General features: G+C 58.9%; 1 protein-coding gene across 3 annotated transcripts; it reads right to left on the reverse strand.

Annotated features, from left to right (window-relative positions):
- Positions 1-220: 220 nt before the first annotated feature.
- On the reverse strand, positions 221-8,551 carry SLC29A2 (solute carrier family 29 member 2). 3 transcript variants are annotated; one of them, XM_036859250.1, is made up of 12 exons: positions 8,235-8,551; positions 7,902-7,983; positions 6,308-6,468; positions 5,935-6,074; positions 5,403-5,537; positions 4,650-4,747; positions 4,344-4,428; positions 3,639-3,775; positions 3,270-3,375; positions 3,086-3,171; positions 2,015-2,214; positions 221-1,345 (listed from the first exon to the last, which is right to left on the reverse strand). In XM_036859250.1, the coding sequence occupies exons 1-12, from the start codon at positions 8,261-8,263 to the stop codon at positions 1,234-1,236; spliced, it is 1,371 nt and encodes a 456-aa protein (XP_036715145.1). In that variant the 5' UTR covers positions 8,264-8,551; the 3' UTR covers positions 221-1,233. The 3 variants fall into 3 exon arrangements, with proteins under 3 accessions (XP_036715145.1, XP_036715144.1, XP_036715146.1); XM_036859249.1 differs by having other exon boundaries at positions 1,159-1,345; positions 8,214-8,551; XM_036859251.1 differs by lacking the exons at positions 7,902-7,983; positions 8,235-8,551 and adding an exon at positions 6,819-6,948 and having other exon boundaries at positions 1,159-1,345.
- Positions 8,552-9,254: the final 703 nt, after the last annotated feature.

The following is a 9,254-nucleotide window of genomic DNA, read 5'->3' on the forward strand; positions in this document are numbered from 1 at the left end:
CCTTGCAGGCCAGCACTCCTGGTAGATAATGGGCCATGATGTGGTCAAGGGGGCCCGGGCCATGATGTGGTCAAGGGGGCCCAGCGCAGGGATGCCCACAAGTCCCTGCCCCTCTCAGGGCCTTGGTCATCCCATCTGTCAAATGGGTACAATCATCCCCACCCCACCCAGCTCATCAAAGCCAACAGAGCTGAAAGCGCTTTGGAAAGTGAATTCATTGTACAAATGGAGAAGGTTATTATTAGACCCAGGAGCAGGGTCAGAGGGAAAAATCAAGCAAAAAGGTGGAGTAAGTGCTTAGGGCTCTCGCCTTGAGCCCCTCAAGGAAAAGGGAAGCAGGCAGTGGGCAGGAAGAACAGCACCTACAGGGAGGTGGGGGCTGGGTCCTGGCTCTGCCAAGAACTGGTCACTTCCCCCTGGGACTCGGTTTCCTCACCTGTACAGAGGGGAGCACAATCCCTGCTGGCCTCCCTCCAAGGGCCTCAGTGTGGCTTCAGTGAGAGAGCAGGTGCAGAAGAGCTTTGCAAACTGTAAAGTGCAGTGCACACATGCAGGCTAACTGCAGTTCTGGGACCCAGGCCCAGGTGGGCTCTGGGGAGTGGACACAGTAAATGCTGGCGACGAAAACACTGTTTGAGGCCCAGAGGGTCCTTCGAGCACCCTCAGATCCTGAACTCCTTCTCCCTGTCCCTTCCACTTCCCTGGAATCCTCTGTTCTGGAGTCCAGGAGACTTGACCATGGGGTCGCTGAGGCCGGGAGAGAAGAGGAGCTCCTGCCCAGGGCTGGCCCCCGCTCCCACTCTGAATCTGAAGCTGCGGCCACACCAGCCACACAGCTGGCAAGGTCCCACCTGTGGCCTCTGAGCCCCGGCACTTGGCCAGTGAGTTTCTCATGATTAACAAATGCACTCCTGATGGTGAGGAAGGGCCATTGTCCTCAGCCCTCTTTTTCATGATCATCACCCTTTCAGTGAGGTCTGTGTGCATCTAGATAGTCTGTCTCTGTGCGTCAGCTCCACTCCTGGGGAGGGTTAGAATGGCAGGTGGTGAATTCTTCCTTGCAGCACTCCAGGTGGTCACCAGCCCAGGAAGGAGAACAGCACCTGCCTCTTCCTGGCACCCCCAGACCGCGGGGCCCCAGCTCAGCAGAGGCTTGAGCCCGGCCCACCATTCCCCCTGTGCTGGGTCTCAGCTCCGAAGAGAAGATGCTGGGAGAGCCCTGGACGGAGCACTTCAGAGCAGCGCCTTGAAGAGGAAAGAGAGGGAGGCTCCACAGGACAGCCCCAGAGCCAGGAAGAAGGTCATGAGGGTGCCGGCCACCTCCCTCTCGTGTGGCAGCACCTGCCTAGAACACACAGGAGTAGGAGCTCTTAGAAAATGTCAGGCCCAACCTGGACCCAGCCCTGTGCCCTCCGCCCTCCTAACAACAGGACGCCTGAGTTCTAGTCTGGGCTGACCCAACCTCTGGTCACTGTAATTAGGCCCTTCTCTCTGGACTCCAGTTTCCTGATCTGTAAAATGGGGCCACTGGACACAGACATCTCTCACGCCCCTGGCGTCTAGATGTAACTGCCTTCCTTCCTGGCAAAATGTCCCCTACCTGGTCCTCCTGGTCACCTCTGCTCTCCCTGGATTCTCAACTCCATTTTCCCTAAATAGCCCAGGAACTCTGCTTGTGATCAAAACCTTAGCTCCCTTGCAACTGAGAATTTGCGGGAGTAGCTGGGCCCTAAGGAATGACAGTCCAACCCATTTATTTCACAGATGGGGAAACTGAGGACCAGAGAGGAGGCCCCAAAATCAGTGCCTGGGCTGCTTTACTGGGCAGGAACCTCCCCAGCCAAGTCCTCCTCTCCCCAGCTCCTGGCCTGGGGCTGGCTCAGCAGTTCAAGCCTGACCTGACAGGTGGCACCAGTGAGGCCTGGAGACAGCTAGGGCTGGGCTGGCTCCCCTCAAAGAGCTAGCCCACCTCCCTGCTCCCAGGCCCTCCCCCCCACCTTCCCATCCCCCAGACCTGGGCGCCAGGCACATGGTGAGGGACACCAGGTAACCATTTGAAACAGCAAAAAGCAGCATGAAAGTGATGAAGTAGGCGTCCTGTGGGAAGAGGATGGGCAGCCGGGACCTCTCGGGCACGTGGCACAGCATGAAGAGTGGCACAAACAGGACGCGCAGGCAGACCAGCAGGGGCAGCAGCCGGCTGTCTTCGTCTGGCTGCGGCAGAAGGTTGGGGTGAGGGTGGTCCCTGGGAGCAGGGTCTCTGCTCCAGGGACACCCCAGATAGACTCAACTATCACTTCCCCTGACCTACTCCATGTGTGCCAGTGAGGACCCAGCACTTGGGCCTCTGGAGAGAGAGCAGCTGGGCCAAGGCCACCCAGCAATCAAGGACCAGCCTGGGACTAGACTTTGCCTCTCCTGAGCTCCAGTTCGTGCTCTCTCCATGGCAGAACTAGACAAGCATCTTCGGTTTTCAACGTTGGTGGCTCTGAGCACCCCTGGGGGTTCCGAAGACCCCTTTGGGGAAGATGGGTTTGGAAGCTGGGGATCCAGGCCCCATCCTGGCTTGGATGCACAGCTTGTGGGATCTTAGTTCCCCGACCAGGGATTGAACCTGGGCCCTTGGCAGTGAGAGCTCGGAGTCCTAACCACTGGACCGCTGGGGAATTCCCAGAGCAACTACTCTTTGATCTACTTTGTTTGTTGTGTGTCCTTGGAAGATTTCATTTAAAGAAGCAGCATCTTGGCTAAAAGCAATCTAAATACTAGGAATCTTGTCTGACCTCCCACGTGGTGCAGGAAGCTCCACATAACAGTCTCTAAGCACCGGGGTCTGGGGCCTAGGCTGGATGCTGGAGACACAGGTCAATTGGACAAGGCTTCTGCTTTCAAAGAGTTCATAGTCTAAGCCCTGGCTTGCATATCTCCAGGGGCCAGGTGCTCACTGCTCAACCAGCCAGCTGTTCCATTACCAGACCCAGACCAGTGGGACTGTCGGGACATCACCTTTCTGTGCTCTTTCACACCCTCTGATCCCCGACTGCTGCCCCAAACCGTCAGATCACCCCAGCCTAGGTGTGCTCACCCACAGGAAGTAAGAGGTCAGGCTCCGTCCCAGACAGTCCATGACGTTGAAGAGAAGGAAGCAGCAGATGGGGTTGAAGAACTGACCTGGGAGGGAGAGAGGGCTTATCCTGGTCCCGGCTGCCCTCTTCCCCCTCTGCCCTTCATTCCCACTGCCCTGTCCTCTTCCACTTCCCAGCACTCACTCCACTTCCCAGGGCTGGTGGAGCTGGTCACCATGGCCGTGATGGCTGGGAAGACAGACAGGGTGACTGTGAAGACCAACACGAGGCACAGCGCCGTCAGCCAGATCTGGGAGTCGGAGGCAAGGGTGTGAGCAGGCGGGCAGACCCAGAGCCCAACACGCAGCCAAACCCTCCTGCTCAAGCCCTGGCCCAGGAACAGGACACTGGGGCCTGGCCCAGCATGTCTCTGACCCACCATGACCCTGTCACCTTGGGTGGACCGGGTGAGTACTAAGGCCCCAGTCCATTCTAAGAGTCTCTGGGGAAGGCTGGAGAGAGCAGCCCTCTCTTCCCCAGGGATGGTGGTTGGGGGCTATATCCAAGCCAAACCTTCTGGAGGACAATGAAAACTGAAGGTTTTCCTGGCTTCTGGGGTTCCTCTGGCTCCATCTCTGTCTCCTTCTCAGGGTCAAGATCCAGAGTCAGGGCTGCCTTTTGGGGGCTGTTGGGAATCCCGTTCTTCTCATCTGGGGCAAGAGGGGAGGGCAGGGTCATGCCTGTGACCCACGCTTGTGACAACCAGGCCCGAGGGAAGGAGATTCCAAGCAATTAAAACAAGTGACCCTCCACCAGCCCAGGGTGCAGGCGAAGAGAATTAACAATGGAAATATGCCGAGCTACTATTTATTAAGCCCATACTTGTGCATGGCAGAGTTAAGCACCTTAAATGGATTATTTCACTGCCATTGCTTTACAAATAAAGAAACTGATGCTCAGAGGGGTTACGTGACTTGACTAAGGTCACACAGCTTGGGTGTTATGAAGCTAGAATTCAAACTTAGACACACTTGGATCTAGAACTTGTATGCCTGAAGCTCTACTGCCTCCCCATTTTATAGAGGAGGAAACTGAGGCCCAGAGGGCAAAGGGATGACTTTAATCCCATTGACTTCCCTTCAAGATCTTCTGCCTCTGATTACATGAGGCTACTAGGGATGAGGGTTCTGGTTGGGGACAGAGGGGAAATGCTTCCCTGTGGTGGTGGCTCTAGCCTCCTCTGGGTCCTCCACCTCCCTGGCAGGGTCCCAGGCTCACCAGACTTGAGGAGCTCAGCTTTGGTCTCCAGCTCTTGACCTTGCGCCTTTGATGGTTTCTTGGCCAGGTAGTAGCGGGCAAACTTCTGCAGAAGGAAAGCGTTGTCCCTGCCTGGCTTGGCTGAAGTGCCTGGATCCCTCCCCACCCTGTTGACTTAGAGGCTGGGATCCCCCAGTGGCTGACTCCTTTGGGGATCAGGGCTGGGCCCAGGTCCCCTCTGCCTCCTTTGGCCTCTCTCAGGGCCTCAGACTCAGGGCTGTATCTGTGATGCTCTGAAGTGGGCCTTGAGCCCAATACCAGGCTCACCAGGTGGGGCAGGCTCAGGTAACACACGATGGACATGAGGATGCCCACGCAGGGCGTGATGAAGTACCCCAGGGCGGAGGTCTGGGCATCCACGCCACCTGTGCAGAAACTTCAGCTGCAGAAGGGAGGTGGCTGGTCCACCAGCTCCCGCAGGGCTAACAACTCTTTTCCTACTTCGCATTATGCATGTCTCAGATTCACCTCCCGGCATCTTCCATTCCTCCCACTAACAAACTCAGGACCCTTGTGCCGGGGGCCCCAGCCCAGCCCTTCACGTCTCTCACTCTTCCCCATGTGTCACTTTTGTTGAGCACCTACTATGTGCTCATTACTGCGTGCTCATTACTGCATGCTCCTTACAATCTGAGGATGGAGCTATAATAATCATTCAGGTGGGGAACCTGACACAGGTAAGTGCCAGCCAATGCTCCCAGCTAGGGAGCAGTGGAACTGGGATACAAACCCAAGTCCATCTGAATCCCAAACCTGTCCCCCTTTCCCTCAACCTCAGCCTACTGCCACATGCCAGTGCTGGCCTCAGGAATCCTGCCCCTGGCCCCAAGTTAACCCAGTCCTCACCTAGTCATTCTCTCATTGTATAACTCAAGAGCCCCAAACCCAATCCCCAGCCCCCCATCACCCCATCACCTCCATCTCCACCAAAGCCCAAGGCATCCTGCTCTTGGCACACTCTCTCTGCTCCCCAGAATCCCAGAGGCCACCCCTGCCCTCCAGCCACCCAAGTCTACTCACTGGCCATGGACATGAGCATGGCAAGAGCAGCGAAGATCCCAGCCAGGCCCTGGCCGCTGAGGAAGAGGGTGCTGTACGTGGAAGGCATGGTGCCCAGTTGCCCAAAGAGGCTGCCCTGCAGAACTGCACAGAAGGCTGTGGAGGGACAGGATTGGGGGCCGCTGCTCAACTAGGCAGGCCTTGGGGGCTCCCTGGAGGAGGTGTTGGCAGGGTGCATAGGGGACTCCGGACTAGGTTGGGTAGGCATGAGACTCTGGACATTCCGATGTAACACCCCACATTCATCCCCCCTCCGAGGTGCAGCCCTAGGTGTGAGGGGCTAGGGGCCAGGAGACCTGCTCTTAGGTCACTGTGGGGCCTTGGACGAGTGACTTTTCTTCCCCCCTGGGCCTCAGTTTCTCATCAGGGATATGGGTGATGCTACTGCTGTCTTCCCTTCTTGGATACCTTGGGCCCCTTCAGTAAAAAGAAGAGGCTGGGCTGAAGCCCTGGGGGGCTGGGTGGGGAGGTGGGGAAGGGCAGCGGTGCTCACAGTTGATGAACCAGACAGAGGCCATGGTGATGGTGAAGAAGGGCCCGGGGCTCATGTCCACCTTGACCAACACCGCCGTCAGGGTGAAGAGCAGCAGGATGGCCAGCAGGCTGCCCAGAATCCGCACCGTCTCAGGGATGCTGCTCATAACGGGGGAGGGCGGAGTGGGCATCGCTGGGCCCAGGCCAGGGGAGGGGAGGGGGCAAGAGTTTCATCCCAGGGCTGGACAGTGGGGGCTGTGGGAGAGATGCAGGGGGAGGGGAGGAAGGATGGGAGGTCTTCCCTGGGCCCAGAAGGAGCTGCCTCAGCAAAGGCGGGGAAGGGACAACAGAGGGATGGCCTGGGATTGAGCCCAAGGGGCAGGGCTTCTCACCACTGGTACAGGAAGGAGTTGAGGAGTGTGAAGAACAGCAGAGGCAGCTGGGACAGCAGTGTCACCCAGTTGTTGAAGTTGAAGGTATCTGCAGGACTCGTGTGGTTGGTGCCCAGGGTCTCGGTGGTGCCGTTGGCCCCTGCCAGACGCCCCTGGAAGTACTGCCAGGATGCCAGGGGAGTGGGGTACAGGGTCACCCTACAATCTACCCTCAGGAACCCCCCAGCCTTCTCCCTCTACCTCCTCCCATGCTTGGGATTGCTCCGTTAACTTCTGCGGGACTGACTCTCTGTCCTTGCACCGTCCCCAGCACCTGGCACACAGTTGGAGCTCGATGAACGTGCATTGAATTGAACGGCTGAAGTCTGGGACTGAGCCCAAGCCCTAAGAACCCCCAACTTGGGCCTTGCTCCATCTTTGGATCACCCCTCCTCTCCTGTGCCCTGGCTCCAGCCCCCACCCCCACTCCTGCAGCAGCTTCTAGGTTCCCAAGTATTTCTGGAGCTCCAACTGTAAGCCAGGCTCTGGCCCAGGTGCTGACCAACTGCTTTCTCTCTGGAACACACATCCTGCCACGACTCTGCTTAACTCCCCCGCTCCCCGTCCATGGCTCCCTGTTGCCTGCAAGGCAAAGCCCCAAGGTTTTGGAACAGCATTTGGGGCCCTTCAGAACCAGACCCTGGTCTCCCTTTTGTGCCCCATTTCCTGTTCCATCCTGCTAAGCTCCAGGCACCCCAAGCTCTGGCCCTTTCTCTGAATAAGCTAGTACTCTCCTGCCTCTCGGTGTCTTTGCAAGGCTGCTGTCTCCGCCTGGGGTGCCCTCTCCCCTCCTACCACTTCCCTCCCCCAACACAAATGCTTTACCCAAGTTACAAATCACCTCTTCCGTTAAGCAGAAGGAATTGCTCCCTCCCCTGGGGACCCACAGGACTCTGCTCCAAGCCTGGGATGGCACGTGTCATGTTACATTATTTATATTTCTTATGCACCCATCTTGCTCTCAAGACCATGGGCTGATTCATCTTTGGGTCTCCAGGGCCCAGCACAGAGCCAGGCACTAAAGAGGCATCTGGAAAGTTGTTGCATTTAATATATAAGAATAACCCAGTCCCAAAGAGAACACAAGCCCCACATTCCTGCCTTCCCTTGAAAGAATGTAAGCTCCATGAGGATGAAACCTTCCTCTGCTATGTTTCCTTCTATACCCCCAGTGCCAGGAACTCTAGGTGTACATTAACTATTTGTTGGATGAATGAATGTAATTCATGCTACTTCAAAGAAAACCAAAGGCTTGGATAACCCACTTTTTGAGTGACTAGCCAGGAATAATGACAAACAGGGGAAGTAGGTGGGTAGCTCCTTTCTGGTTCCACAGGATCCCCTGACCTGGTGGCCTTGCCCCTCTAGGATCTGGGCATCCCTCAAAGCTTGGTCGTCCTAGCCATGAGAGAGGCACCTCCCCTCTCTGAGCGATCCTGCCTCAGCCGACAAACGGACATAATGAGGAGTCAAAGGCGGCGTGGTGGGGAAAGGCAGCTGGAGGGACGGACGGTGGTTGTGACCGTGGGGCTGTCACTCCAGCCACGAGTCTCACCGGGATGGCTGTGATGAAGAAGTTCCAGGGAAGGAGGGTGCCCAGCCCCAGGATGAAGAAGCTGATCCCGACCAGGTGGTAGCTGTGAGGATCATTCAGAAGGTCACCCGGAGGACGTCCCGCTTCGGCGGCCCCTCCCACCTCCCAGGGCAGCTCCTCCAGAGAGCGGACTACAGCCCCCATCACCCAGGCTCAGGCACCCGAGGGAGGCGGCTGACGGGAATTGTAGTTCCAGCTGGTCTGCTTTGAGCTTTGGAGAGCCCGAAGGGAGCGGGTCTGAGCTGCCCACAGCCACCGGATCCCCATACGCACCCCATCCGGTCCCCAACTCGCCTGTCCTGCGGGGCGTCTCCTCGCGCCATGGCCGCCCAGCGGGATGCGCCCGGGTGGGAGAGAGATGGGGAAGCCGCACCTGCACCTGCTCCGGGGCCCGTGGGCCGAGCCGGGGACCCGGGAAGCTGGGTCTTGCAGGTGGTGGACAGGGGAAGGGGGGGTCGGGTCTCCCCGAGGGGAGGCTGGAGCCGGGCAGGGAGCCTCGAGCCGATTTCGCCTGGTCTCAGGCTCCGCAGGCTCCGACCTCGGCTCCGCCCCCGGGGCGGAGACAGAGGGTCGCACCACCCCTCCCGGCCTCAGGACTGGGGACTCCAGACTCCCGCGTCTGATCCCGGCCCGACCTCGCCGTCCCCGGACCCCACGGCACCTCGCGCCGCCCGAGAGGAGGTGACTCGGGAAGATTCCCCCGCCGCCTCCCCTCTCTGCGGGCGCCTGGCCCGGACCAGTGCGGGCAGGGTGGGGGGAGGTAGTGGGGAAGGTGCCCCCCAACCCCCAGCGGAGTGCTGTGGAGCTGACCTGGTGAAGGGTTCTCCCGGCTCCGGCAAGTCGGAGGTGGTGCCGTGGCGCTGCTAGCGCCGGCTAACTTGGGAGACCGCCGAGGGGCCGGGTCGCCGCGCTCCCGCAGAGCCCCGGCCGAGGGTGTAACCCGAGAGCGGCCGGTGCCGGGGGAAGCCGGAGAGACCGTCTGTCACCAGCGGTCCTGGCGGGCTGCGCCTAGTTGGGTCCCCCGGGAGGCAGAGGGGAGGGCCAAGTGCAGGCGCCGGTCTGGAAAACAGACGGACCCTTCTCCTCCAGTGGGTGCCTGGGGAAGCGCCGGGACTTTGGGGCGCACAACGGAGGGGCGAGTCCCTCCGGGGCCTCCAGGCGGGCTTCCCGGTGGCGGTGTGGCTGAGCTCCGGAGCAGTGAGGGGCTAAGCAAAGGGTCCGGAGGAATGGGTGAGCCGGAGGTGAGCCCAGGCCCGCCCCCTAGCCTCGCCTGGTGCCCTCCCACCACCGCCGCTTAAAAAAAAAATTACTTTC

Source organism: Balaenoptera musculus, chromosome 8 (assembly GCF_009873245.2).
Source record: "Balaenoptera musculus isolate JJ_BM4_2016_0621 chromosome 8, mBalMus1.pri.v3, whole genome shotgun sequence".
In the NCBI taxonomy this organism is placed as follows: domain Eukaryota; kingdom Metazoa; phylum Chordata; class Mammalia; order Artiodactyla; family Balaenopteridae; genus Balaenoptera; species Balaenoptera musculus.

Excerpts from the sequence above, each read along its gene's own strand:
- SLC29A2 (XM_036859249.1), bottom strand. The coding sequence starts at position 8,263 with ATGGCGCGAGGAGACGCCCCGCAGGACAGGCGAGTTGGGGACCGGATG. Across the intron at positions 4,429-4,649 it reads ACCTGAGCCTGCCCCACCTG|AAGTTTGCCCGCTACTACCT; the intron begins GTGAGCCTGGTA and ends TTCCTTCTGCAG. Across the intron at positions 1,346-2,014 it reads ACCATGTGCCTGGCGCCCAG|GCAGGTGCTGCCACACGAGA; the intron begins GTCTGGGGGATG and ends TGTGTGTTCTAG.